This window comes from Mytilus edulis, chromosome 4, assembly GCF_963676685.1.
Source record: "Mytilus edulis chromosome 4, xbMytEdul2.2, whole genome shotgun sequence".
In the NCBI taxonomy this organism is placed as follows: Eukaryota; Metazoa; Mollusca; class Bivalvia; order Mytilida; family Mytilidae; genus Mytilus; species Mytilus edulis.
The window spans coordinates 78,371,369-78,385,781 of record NC_092347.1 but is presented as its reverse complement, the minus strand read 5'-3'; the positions used below and the strand labels follow the sequence as shown (position 1 = coordinate 78,385,781).

Genomic DNA, 14,413 nt, shown 5'->3' with positions numbered 1-14,413 from the left:
GTTGCATTAATGGATCCGTAAAATCACCTGCTGTCATAGCAAAGTCCTCAATGTACATCTTCTTATATAGTTATGTATCTCAATACCAATCATCGCACGAAATCAGTTTATTTCAGATGAACTGGAAACTACATATTGGGTAAAAGGAGAATATTCTATATTAGGAGGGGGTGGGGAGATTCCAGTCTTACATGTTTTCCAGATGCTTCTTTGGTTAATTTTCTTGGACAAAATTTTACAAAAGCTTTAATATCCAATGAAATCTAAATATAAAAAAAGAAGATGAGGTATGATTTCCAATAAGACAACCCTTCACAAGAGACCAATGGACACCGAAATTAACACCTATAGAACATCGTATGGCCCGCAACAATGAGCAAATATCATACCGCTTAGTCAGCTATTAAGGGCCCGAATTGACAAAAGAGTGGCGAAAGATACCAGAGGGACAGTCAAACTCATAGATAAAAAATAAACTAACAAAATGGTTTAAAAATAAAAAGACAAACAGACAAATAATAGTACACAAGATACAAGACACAACATAGAAAACTAAAGATAAACCAACACAAACCCCACAAAAACTTGATATCAGGTGCTCCGGAAGGGTAAGCAGACCCTACTCCACATGTATCACTCGTCGTGTTGCTCATGTTATTACAAACCTAATAAATTGTTTTATTCGGTAGGTCACATTCGTGGTGAAAAGGGAAGTGGATATCTGATATCATCTGTGAAACAGTTATTCCATAACGGTCAACCAACTCGTGATGGCGTCAGTAAAATTTACGAACGGATGATTTCAACTTCACCTTTTGGAACTATTGGTTTAATACCTTCCTTGTGAGAAGCAACCCTCTATCATGGAAAACATGATAGAAAATACAATCCCGTATCGTATCAATTAAGAAATATATACTCCGTATGCAGACGCTGCTGGAATGTTGCTACATAGAAATGGAAAGTTCATAATTGGAAAGATGTACTCATCTCCTTTATCGTAAATTTTTGTTTCCAACCGACCCTCATTGTCAATTACTAGATGTAAGACAAGATATGAAACAGACTTAACTGTATCTGTTGTATCCTTTATCTCTAGTTTTGTGGGATAGGTGCGTTCAACTAAGTCACCAAGTTTTGAATTATTTAGTGAGAGAACATCATCTTTATAGCGGAAAGTAAAGTTAAAGGATATTGCTAATATAACTACTTATCAAATGTGAAACAATTAAAGCGAGCAAATTAAACTAACCGCCTAATTTATGTATAAAATAATGACCGAAAAACAAAAATGTAAGATAGCAACAAACGACAACCACTGAATTACAAGCTCCTAGACTTAAATGTTGGCTTTGTTATAGTTTTGCAATTGGTGTGTTCGATAAAATGACTTACTCATTGACGTTTATTATATGTCTTCTTTTTTTTTTTTTTTTTTTTTTTTTTTTTTTTACATATATACATATATCTAGTCCTAGTTTTAGGATCGCAATTAAATATAAAAAAGATGAAGTTGATAATCTATGTAGAGGTTGATTAAGGAGCAGTTGTACAAATAATTACTGAATATTATCTATTTAAATAGCCTTTATCAATTTGCTTGAAGATTATTTACAGTTGTACAACTAGCATTAGTATCAGTTCATACTGCGATCCAATGGACAGGCTAAGTTTAATTCACTTCGGACTGATTTTAGTTTTTACAGGTAAAGTAACATTTAATAGTTTTTACTCCAAAAATAAAATAATGAATGAAACCAAATGTTTTTCCATGACGTAAACAGCTATGAATTTTTTTTTATTTAGTACGAATTTAATGTGTGTAATTATCCAAAGAACATTATTATAAGTAAAACCTTGACGTAAAATGAAATGCATTCTGTTTTCAAATACATTTTTTTTGGAGATTGAAAAACGAAAAACGTTTAGAAAAACCGGCTTATTAAAAGAGTGATTATTAACGTTATTTTAAGTATTTTGTTTTTAATTTAGTTTACTTATTTAGGATCCATAGCTATTTCATTTGGTTTCTAGTGGATATTTGTCTCATTGGAAATATTTCCACATCTTCTTATCTTATATGAAGTAATATATATTAATCCCGGTTCAATCTTTGTTTACGCGCGAATCAGTAAAAGGATATTTAAATGAAGAAAACAAAATGCAAAAAATAATATTAGATGATCAGAAATGGCAACAAATTTAACTTAAATGTATTTTAAATAAGTTAACAGTTTACGATGTTGGTGATACTATCGCTTCTTATAATATAATCGATTTTCGTTCGTGAATAGCTTATACTATTCATGCAGGTACTTTTCATATTCTGGACCCTGTCTGTAATTATAGTGCAGTTTGAATAAGTATCAAGTGGTTGATAGATAGAAAACATTATCAATAAATGGTGTCCTTCAAAATTAACTATCTTGTATCTTTTGTATCTTTTGTATTTGTTTTCTGATCTACAGTTTATCTTTCGTCGTAAATAAAAAGTACTGATATCTAATTTTCTTGAAGACGGGCTTGCACTCTGATTGACTAAGAATTTAAGGAAGGACGATCCATCACGAAATAAGCCCATTTGTATTTTCAATGTCAAGGTTCTGTGTTTATACACACCGACTGTTACTCGCTGCACATTGAATGGAAGAAGGTACAAAGGTTTGTGTGATTTCTATTAATGTGATGAAATCCGTCGTCTACCAAGAAGAGGTGGGGTCAAACGTATCTCTGGTCTTATCTACGAGGAAACACGTGGTGTCTTGAAAGTCTTTTTGGAAAATGTCATCCGTGATGCTGTCACATACACTGAGCACGCAATATCTTATAACAAAAGTTATATAGGTCAAGGGAATGTTTCTCATCATTTACTATAGCAGAAGGTACATAGTACAAAGGGTGTTCTTCTACTTTAGTCAAACCTAAGGTATATATTTCCAAGAATGTCCTTCACCTGTTAAAAACAGAAGGTACATAGTCTATGGGAGGATCCTCACTCTTTACTCAGACAGAAGATGCTACTAGTATATAGTTCCGTGAAATGTTTCCCACCTTGTCCAGACATAACATAGTCGATTGGAGCATCCTCATTTTTAACTCAGACAGAAGGTGCATATTTCCAGAGGATGTTTCTCACATTTTGCTATGACAGACAGTACGTACATAGTCTTACACTAATCACGTGGTCAGAGCTTTTTATGTTGATTTGTTCATTTTCTGTACGATTACTTCTTGCAAAATGTTGAATTATTCGACGCATTAATGAACTTTGTAGAATTTTCGGTTCTTAGTCTTTAGTTTCGTATTTGATTTGTCTTTCGAGTTGGTTCGATTCAAATGCCACTGCCGAGTCTGAGGTAGATGAAACGCCCGTCCAATATTCCAGATCATATGCCTGGTATATTTAATGAGTTATTACACATATATTTTCCCGCCCTAGTACTTTTTACAAGATTTTTAAAATGATTAATTATTTTGTCCGTTTACAGTGTTTTCAGAGACAATTAACGCAACAATAAATTGTAATTTTGAGAATGGTTGGTGCGACTGGGGTTATAAGCAAAACAGTTGTTTCAATTGGACGATTGGTAGCGGCAAAACAGTGGACAAAACTTCTGGTCCGATAGCAGATCATTCAACTGGGTGTACGTATATGTTTAATGATGGTTAAACTAATTATTTTAAGATTGATAGAGCATTTACAAGATAATTTACAGTCATATAAATTCTTGATATATGATATTGAAGAATAAAATTTTAAATAAAAAAAATGAAATGCGAAAAAGTTAATTTATTATATGGTGTGAAACGTTTCTGTAAAAAATAAGCAAATAGTTCAGCAAAGATTATCAATTAAAGAATAAGCAAATAAAACTTGTTATTTACTGGATCAGAATTATAATACTTTATAGCTTCCAATGGTTCTTATGCTGTAATATATGGGCGCCATTCTCGAAATTCCTCCTGTACAGCAGTATTTCACAGTCCGAACTTACAATTGCCTGGAAACAATGTCCTTTCATTTTGGTATCACATGAATGGAAATGGTATTGGTAACTTAAAGGTTTACTTAGTTAGTAAAGGCACTCGCCAGAGTTTATGGCAGAAAAGCGGCCGTCAAAGTCCAGATTGGCTTCTTGCAACCATACCTATTAGTCCTGGGTCATATCAGGTAAAATATAATATTTATAGTAATTAAGCATGTTTTTAATTAAATAGTAATGATAAGAGCTTGAGGACAAGAGAACTGCACTGTTTAGAACTGTCTTATATCTAGGTCAATAGTGACGTAGAATTCGTGGTCAATCATTGTCTCACGACTCTTGAGAACTTACTATACGTTTAATAGTAATAGTAAATTAAAGATAAAATTATCATACGATATTTCTATAAATATTTTGTTGGCACGATTATACATAATGACCTGGTCAGTTTGAAAAAGGTTAAACTGTCCTTATCAAACACTTGAAAGTACCGATAATAGTTCATTCATGTCTCAAGTCTACGCCTTTGTCAAATTATCAAAGTAGGTTATGCTTTAAAAATGTACATTCCTATAAAATTCATTTAGGTCAGAGAGGTTACAAAGTGGAAAAATAGAAAGTCAAGTAAACATATTTTGCAAAGTCATAGTCAGTTGTAATATTAGGAAAAATTAGGACTTGTTAATATCACATACCATCATCTGATTGATAACAATGTATACCCCAACAACATAAATTTTTCATACAAGTTTTGCTCGTTGAACTATAACTAAATATCGAAAAAGTAATGCATCTATTAATCTTAAGACATATTTCTGAATGAATTCTCTGAAAATAGGTACAAATTTAGTATAAGAGGCACTCACAATCGGCGAAATAAGTGTCCGATTTCGGGTCCATAGATTTTACTTGTAAAATTATTGTATACTTATTGACTGGGTATGAGTGGAATAGTAAGTTTATGGTCCCGAGGAGCAATTATTGTCCTAAGGCGTAGCCGAGGGCAATAGTTGTATCCGAGGGACAATAAACTAACTATTCCACGAATATCCAATCAGTAAGTGTTTTATTATATCGAAAAAGACAACAGACAATAAATGGCGGTGATTAATCAAGTATCGTAATATCAAAAAGAAACCAATTCATAACGTTTACTTCATAGATATGTTCAAATGCTAAGGCTACGTTTTGCACTGACGTCAACCCTATACTAGATACAATAGGTAAAACACTACGTCGTAATTCCCGCGTTATTTTCAAAATCCTCCAATCGCGTAGATGCAAAATAGTGAAAATATTTTATACTTATTTTACATAGAAAATGATATCTGAGGTATCATAAATGTTGTTGATACATTTCTGTGGAAATTAAATGGTTAATAATCAACTGTTCATCGACCTCGTTTTTATAGTATTACACCAACCCCCCCCCCCCCCCCCCCCCCTTAGTTGGAAGTGACAAACGTACAAATCAACGTTTAGGGCTTACAACGCGATAATGTTTTTATTATTCCGACGTTTTGTGTAGAAATTTTCTTCGCCAAGAACACAACTTTGATTGAATATACCGTAAACAATAAGTTGGCGACCCTATCATTTTTTATATCTTCAAACAGGAAATTTTTGTTTAACAACATATAATTTCTTACGAATGTAGATGAACTTAAAATCAAAGATTTTATGATTCTAAGTCCGATCTAAGACCGGGATTTTTTTGCCGATTTCATGTGCTTTCTTTGCAAAAATTCACCAAATATAAAAGAATTCAATCAGTAATATTACAGATAATAAAAGAGATAAGTTGTATTTTTTTTTCGATTTTTAGTTAAAGTTGTCTACATGATTTTATCCAAATATGTGTAACATATAAGGGAAAAATAAGAAGATGTGTAACTGCCAATGAGCCAACTCGCTATCAGAGACCAAATCACATATAAGTTAACAACTACATATCACTGTACAACATTCAACAATAAGAAACCCAATACCACATAATCAGCTAAAAAAAGACGCAAAACAATGCAAACGTGATAATTAACGGCCTGAGTTATGTACAAAATGATGAACGATAAACATATATGATGTATAAGAAAAAACTACAGCCACTGAATTAAAATCCCTGACTTTTAAAAAGCAAACAGAGAACCCATTTATGCTACCATGAAGTTACATAATATTTAGTCGGAAGGCTGTTATATGTGGAACCACTGATAAATCATAAGTTTGTGCAATTCATTATTAAAAATTTTCGATTGGGACATTTAAATGTACTGCTCAGCAATGACTTACTGTAAATTCAGAAATTATTGCGTGCATTTATTATTGCTATTTTGTCAATTTAGACTGAAATGCGATTTTAGTTTTTGCGTTATTAAGAAAAATTCCAATATGCGACTTTTGATTATTGCGATTATAACCCTGACGCATTTTTCGCAATAATAAAAGCATTGCATTAAATTCTGAACTTACTATCTTTTCTCATTATTTTTCCCACGTCTCTTTAAAAATTACTATAAATCTGGTCATAGTAATTTCCAGATAAAATGATAATCCTAAATTGCTATCAATATTGTGTAAGCACGATTACACACAATGACCTGGTCAGTGTGAAAAAAGGTTAAATCGTTCTTATCAAAGGATTGAAAGTTTCGATAATAATTCATTCATGTCTGACGTTTACGTATTTGGTATTTCAACTTATCAAATTAGGCTAAATTTCATTAAAAAAAAAACTAATATGTTTATGATATTAAATAAGAGCAGATAACTTTCAATAGTAAACAGTTATTTGTAAGGTAAATGTTTTGGCAAAGTATCCATCCGTTGTCATATTAAAATTATAAAGGACTTGTTTTGTGGCATATTTTGTCCATGTTAAAGTTTGAACTACTGATAAGACCAAGGTTGATTATTCTTCACAATAGACGTCTCTTAAAAAAGGAGGTCAGACTTGTTTGATTTATGTTTGTAAATTATAAACAAATACAAATTGAACCAAGAGCATTGCTAGATTTTTGGCAGCTAAAAAGTTCAATGTACGAAAGTTGAGTTCCAACTTATACAGTTTTCCAGGTCGTTATTATATACACGAATAATGAAAACTCAAATGAATAAATAAAGTTTGGAATAAAAAATATATATCTATTTACATACAAACCGTTTAATTCAATTTCAAAAACAATAGTATCGGAAATTCAAACTGATGTCTCGTGACGTAACTCGATTTTTACTAAAGTAGAAGGAGGGGAAATACTACGTCATTTTACATTGTAAAAAAATCAAAATGCATCAAACTTAATAAAATTTTACATAAATGTAAAAAGCTGTGGAATTTGACTTCGAATTTCCAAAATGGCTGCCGTAACCTTGGGAAAAACACAATGCTTATAATTGAAATTTGAACATCACGTTCTATGTTTGTATTTTCTTCACTTCTTTTCAAATCCATGTTTCTGTAAATATTATCACAATTTACCAAGCATTTATATACTTTCACTTGTATGATTACATTGTTATCCCAGTGCAATAATTGAAATGCTGTCTTATTTGTAGATAGAATTTGAGGCCACAGCAAAATATCATTATGGTAGCGATCTGGCAATAGATGATATAGCCTTGACAAGAGGTAAACAAATATTTCAAATTATTAAAATAAAGTAAAGAATAAACAAAACGTATGCTTTGTTAATCGAGTTTAACTGTCGTCATACTAATACCCCTTTGTGCCTTATATTAGGAAATATAATTCTATGCTACTTTGAATTTACATATCAGAACAATATATATCATATGTGCTTATATTAACATTTGTAGATTTTGAAAATAATGTTTGGTTTAATTATAATTCTTTTATGAGTTACTACTATGCATATTTATGTTTAATGTACTTTTCTTCAGTATCTCCGTCTTCACTGTGGACAACAACCACCTCATCCCCGACAACTGTTACTGTTGCTTCATTACCGATTCATTGTAATTTCGAAGATGGTCTTTGTGGATTTCATACTGATAATGAGAAGTTTCCATCCGTATCATGGTCAAGAAAAAGCGGAACAGAATCACTTGGAAGTGATATATATTTACGGGGTGATAATACAACAGGCACTGGTAAACATAAGTATTTTAAGATTACAGGAATACAGCAGTATTTTAAGATTACATTAATACAGCAAATGTTCTTCATGGACAGTATTTTATAAAGATACTGTGTATTTATTTTCTATTTTGAGTTTTCCGGTTTTTTTTTATAATATACATTTTCTGTTTATTTAGACACAAACAAAAGAAATAATTTATTGAAGTTTTTCTATGAACACATCTTAGCAATAAAAGAAATAAAATTGATGCTAAACATGAGAGCCCTACGAAGAACAACTAATTATTCTTAAACGAAAGGTTAGAGTTCCACCTTTGGAAAATACTTTAGTGAGATCAAAAGACTCTTTTTTAATGTATTTTTTGTTAATATTTAGAATTAAAAACAAAACAAATCGTTTGTTCTTCTAAACATCAATCTGGTAAAAAGATTATAGGAAGTAAACTAATTGAACTATAAACACATGTCACGCAAGTGGGAGGTGAAGCTAGCTATAAAACCAGGTTAAACTCTCAATTATCATCAGACACGAATAAAACATACCTTTTTAATATTGTGATCTAAGAAATGTGGTGGCCTTCGACTGTTTTCCGCTCTTTGGTCAGGCTGTTGTCTCTTTGACACATTCCCCATTTCCATTCTCAATTGTATTATCATGAAACTAATTTGATTCTGATAGGATTTAACGAAAGGGATGTGTAGAATGTTTAAAGTTTTGATGTCTTTTGAAAGAATATCAAATTACGATATAAAATACAGATATTTTACTTTTATAAGTCTCGTACGTTTAGTTTAAAACACTAGTGTTATGGTGTTCTGGTTGTATATTTTCAACATAGTATAACAATTATATTCTCTCATGTTGTAGGTTCATATCTTTCGTTGACTATAGATGAAGAGACAGCTTTAAGTGGAGACAAAGCTAATTTATATTTACCTGCAATACGTACTAGGAATATGACTTGTTTAACATTTGCCTACAGTCTTCCTAGCCACACCAGTGGAAGTTTACAAGTTTTTGAGACAGATACCAAGACTGGTACTGCTACACTAATGAGACAAATGTCGGACTACCATGGACCTAACTGGAAGTCTACATTTGTACAGTTCTTACCATCAGCTGACCCACTGGAGGTAAGGACATACATTTATTTTTATACTTATATCTTCGCTTTCATTTTCGGAACAGTGATTTACAAGGCTTAAAATATCGAACAAACTATCAACATCATTTTAGCTTTTTAACCACTGTAATCAATTAACACAATTAAAAGACAACTGTTAAAAACAGCAGAATAGCTATTTTCACTTTGCCTTTCTCTCTCTAAATGTATTGTTTTTCAACGAGACGTATGAAACCGTAACATTGCTACTGTGCATCAAGATTCTGTATAAAGTATTTTTTTTCGTTATTTTGATTTTAGTTTTATACGACTTTAAAATGATGAATATGTATTACAGATTGTCATAGAAGGCTCTTACACGGGAGAACCAGGATGTATAGTCACCATTGATGATATTCATTTAGAAGAGGGTATTTGTAAGTATAAGTTATAGAAAAAAGAAATGATTTGATAATAACAAGAGGAACAATTAAAATAAATTAGTAGTATAAATTTATTTTCAAAGAATGAAAACGAAAAGAACAATTGTATTTGGAAAATTTCAGATATAAGAAAATATATGCGTAACATTGTTTTTTATTCCATATTTCATTTTTAAAATATCTCTTTTTAGAAATTTAACAGCAATTGTTAATTACAATTATCAATATATTAGAGTTTATCTCATTGAACTTCAATATATGTCGAAAGTAAGTGGTTTACCAAAAAACAAAACTGACCTCTATAGAGTGATTAGACGTCATTCTAGAATAAATTGCGTACTCAGTTTTCTTGTTCGTTATTTCTATCGATGGTTTACTACGCTAATATTATTACGCCATATCTGTTTTTATTCCATTTATGCATATATAATTATATTCTGTAACATAAAGTCGAATGCTTAAATGAAACTGGTACAAATACTAATCATACATTAATTGAAAATAAAGATAATTTACATACAGGTGACGGATACGTGCAAACGACAACAACTACAACAACAACTACTACTAGACCGACAACGCCCACTTTACCTGCTATGGCAATTAGAGAAACCTCATCCTGTCAAACGGAACATGGAGATTTGTTAAGGGAATTATCCTGCGACTTTACCAGTGATTTGTGTAGTTATAGCAAGATAGATTCTCTTGTCCATTGGCAAAGGAAGCACGGAGCAGGTGGCAATTGGTTTGCAAAAATTCCAGAAAGAAATGATACAATATCAGGTACCTTACTTCTTTGTCAGTCATTTGTTTTTACCAAATATAAACACAGCATCGTGTATGTAACAACGTATAAGATTTTGGTGAAAGCAATCCATGAATTACTGAAAAATATCATAACAGCGTTTTCGATATCACAAACTAGTCAAAACATTTACTAAATTTTATCATCGGTACAAGGACATCATTCGTAAATATAAATCAAGATGCAGACATAAAGTAAATTATTTTCCGGGTGCGGGAATTTCTCGCTACATTGAAGACCTGTTGGTGACCTTCTGCTGTTGTTTTTTTCTATGGTCGGGTTGTTGTCTCTTTGGCACATTCCCCATTTCCATTCTCAATTTTATGTTCAGGTATTTTTCATCCCATCTTTTATGGTAATATTCTTTACAAAGCACAAAAACGAGTCCGATGTTAGAACAAGTAACAAAAGAAACTAAACAAAATGACAATGATACATAATTTAACAAAGAACTACTAGCAGTAACTGACATGCCAGCTCCAGACTTCAATTAAACTGATTGAAAGATTATGCATTAACATGCATACTTTTCCCAATTATGCTTTCTATCGTAGTCACTTATTGTAACTTAAACATAGGAGAAGGTATAACTAATATATATCCTTTATTTCGTATACACAGCATACTCTATTGAATGTTAGTAAGATATTTAGCAGATAATAATGTTTTATTTCACATTGTATATTATTTTCAAAGGGTACTATCTTACATTGAATATGTCAACATGGCCAGTATCCCATGGTGAAGGAATACTCAAAACTCAAGAAATAAGTATCCCTTCAGTTTGTATAGAATTCTGGTACAGTATGCCAGGAACAACTTCAGGTATTAAAGTTGAAATAGAAACTTCTTGGGGACATGTTGAGACAATTTGGCAGAAAAAGGGAAAATTCAACTATGGTAAATGGAGTAAACAGGCATTGGTTATCAACTGCTTCGACAGGTACAAGGCAAGTATCTAAACAGTGTGTCAAATTTCGTTTATAAAACCAGACGTTTATGAAAATTTGACTTTGATTTTAGTTGACTTCGTGAAAAAGAAAAATTGTTTACTGTGTTACTTCATTTGTAATGAATAGGCAACCCCCCAAAAAATATAGTTTCTAGATGTGTATCCTTCCCTGGCTGGAATGAGACTTATACAAATTGAAAAAAAAATCGGTAGCAAAAGCCTTTTACTTTTCGAGCTAATAGGATACATGTGAATTTCATTGTTACTGAAAATTGAAAAAAAAATGAAGAAATAAATATGATTCTGGATAGTAATTTGAGTTTCCATTGCTTTGAGGAAATATAACGTATACAGATGAAAGATGTAGGAAAAGGGAAGAATCATATTGTGGAGTTAAAAGGTCAAAGGTCATGGTCACTGTTGTAAATGTTTTTTATGGACGGTTTGATATGGTAATTTGTGTTTCCTTTTCTTGATTGAAATGAAACTTATACAGATGGAAGATGAGCTGAAGATGATTGTTTTCACGTCAACATAAATGTTTTTTTTTGTTTCATTATAGTGCATATGCTCCTGTAAACAGCATTTAGTTTTCTCTGTTTTTTAGTGTACTTTTGATTCTCTGTTGGAAATTTTTCTTTTTTTACCATGGCGTTGTCAATTTACTTTCGACTTACTAGTAATAGTTTGAATCTCAATGGTATCTTTCGCCTCTCTTTTACTGTTTTAAAATACTCAGTTTAGTAAAAAGATTAACTGCATATTTTTAAAATCTGACAGAGTATTATATTATAGATAAACAAAGTTGAAATAACCGTCCATTCCTGTGTAATAATAAGCAACTTAGATGTATGACCGAATCCCATGAATTGACAGTAATTTTGAATTTCTCGAATTTAAGGTTTCACTAAAGTCAAGATATAGGACACTTCATAAACATCTAAAAGTTGGCTATAATGAATAAAGTCCTAAACTATGAGAAGATATGTTTATTTAGACATACTTAACATATACACACTGTGAAAATTGTAAATAAACTTGAAATTTTTACGTACGTTGTGGCCAAACCGGTTTTGGGAGTGAACACTAAATTTTCCAAAAAATCTGGAGGCTTGCAAGGTGACTTAATTTGTTTAAAATTGGTATGAATGAATACTGAAACATAGAATGCAGTACAAGCTAATGTTGATTTTTAAGACAATGTATTGATTTGCAAGTTTCAGTTAATTTCGTGTGTCTCTTTGACACATTCCCCATTTCCATTCTCAATTTTATCTATTACTTAGTAAGTGAACGAATATCAAAGGTACAATATAGAAATTGTACAAAAATGTCATTGAAACATATTCATTTGACAAATAAACACTAGCTTGTACTGCATTACATGTAACAGTATTCATCTATACCAATTTTAAACAAATTAAATCATCTCACAGGCCGCCAGATTTTTTGGAAAATTTAGCGTTCACCCACAAAACCGGTTTGGCCAAAACATAAAAGTTTCAAGTTTATTTACAATTTTCACAGTGTGTATATGTTAAGTATGTTTAAATGAACATATGTTCCTAAAGTGTAGGACTTTATTCATTATAGGTTGAAAAATACAGGCAGAGTTTAGATATTTCTGAGGTGTCCTATATTTTGACTTTAGTGGAACCTTAAAGACAATATTGCAAATGAATAGTCGTAGCTTACAATTTACTGCAATTTATATTTTGTAACGATTTCTTTTCCCACAATTGTACCCAAAAATCAAAATGCAAATGTTTAAATTTGTCTAACAATCTTTTCACAGGTCACCGCTTAATTATTTTCTAAGGATTGACCGTTATTTCTACAGACAATCGGTATTCCAATGGGTACTAATTGTGCACTCCTGCTGGCTGATTTGTTTTTGTACTCGTATGAAGCAGAGTTCATTTAAAACCTTCTAAAAGACAAAAAGAAAAAGCACCTTGCGAAATTCTTTAATTTTACTTTCCGATATATTGATGATGTTCTATCATTGAATAACCCATACTTCAGCCAATACTTACATCTCATATATCCCAGTGAACTTGAAATTAAGGATACTACTGATACTAGAAGGACTGCTTCATACCTTGATCTTTTCCTCAATATTGACGTAGATGGACGACTTCACACGAAAATCTATGACAAACGGGACGATTTCAACTTCCCAATTATCAATTTCCCATTTCTCAGCAGTAACATACCATCTGCCCCTTCGTATGGTGTTTACATATCACAATTGATACGTTATTCACGTGCTTGTTCACACTATACGGACTTCATATACAGGAGTGTGCTACTTACGCAGAAACTTCTCCAACAAAGTTATGAGGAGGACAGATTAAAATTGACACTCCGTAAATTTTATGGACACCATCACGAATTGGTGGATCCATACGATGTGTGCTTAACCAAACTAGCTAAGGACATTTTTACCACATGGTAGATTGTGGTTTGTCATTATGTCGTCTAATCTTTTAATTACCAAACGTGACTTATTCCCGATTGTGACTGTTTTGCTGAGTGTGAATTCGCATTACTATAAGACGTGTTACGGTACTTGTCTATCCCAAACTCATGTATTTAGTTTAAATGTTTAATGTTATATTTGTAATTCTCATCGGATTTTGTCAAATGTGTTGACGTCTATTCTATTATATTTATGTGTTATGGAAACAAAAATTAATCACCGCCGTCATTTATTAGATTTAATTTTGGTCAACATAATCTGTACGATAATTTAAGTTTGAAGTTGGATTCATAACAAACTGCACATATACATATTAAAGTTAATTGCTATTAATCAGTATTGCAATATGCATTGTGTTTAAATGCAATATCAGTATTTAGTTCTATTTTAATCTTTAATCAATCCTTATTCTATCTTACTTTTGAGATATAGTTTTTCATATGTGACATAATTTTTCTGCTGTTTCAGAAATTTCATATGTTCAAATTTTTAATGCCTTTTCACCATCGTATGTGACGTAATTTTTAATGCATTTTCACCGTCGTATGT

The 14,413-nt window shown here is 31.5% G+C and overlaps 1 protein-coding gene across 1 annotated transcript in view; it reads left to right on the top strand.

The window, feature by feature from the left end:
• Positions 1 to 1,625: 1,625 nt before the first annotated feature.
• The window catches only part of LOC139520603 (MAM and LDL-receptor class A domain-containing protein 1-like), a 45,316-nt gene continuing 32,528 nt past the window's right edge, over positions 1,626 to 14,413 (top strand). Inside the window, exons 1-3 of the mRNA XM_071313420.1 lie at positions 1,626 to 1,706; positions 3,489 to 3,644; positions 3,912 to 4,171. Of these exons, the coding sequence (XP_071169521.1) occupies positions 1,658 to 1,706; positions 3,489 to 3,644; positions 3,912 to 4,171 (465 nt within the window). The 5' untranslated portion in view covers positions 1,626 to 1,657. The remainder of the gene's footprint in view (positions 1,707 to 3,488; positions 3,645 to 3,911; positions 4,172 to 14,413) is intronic.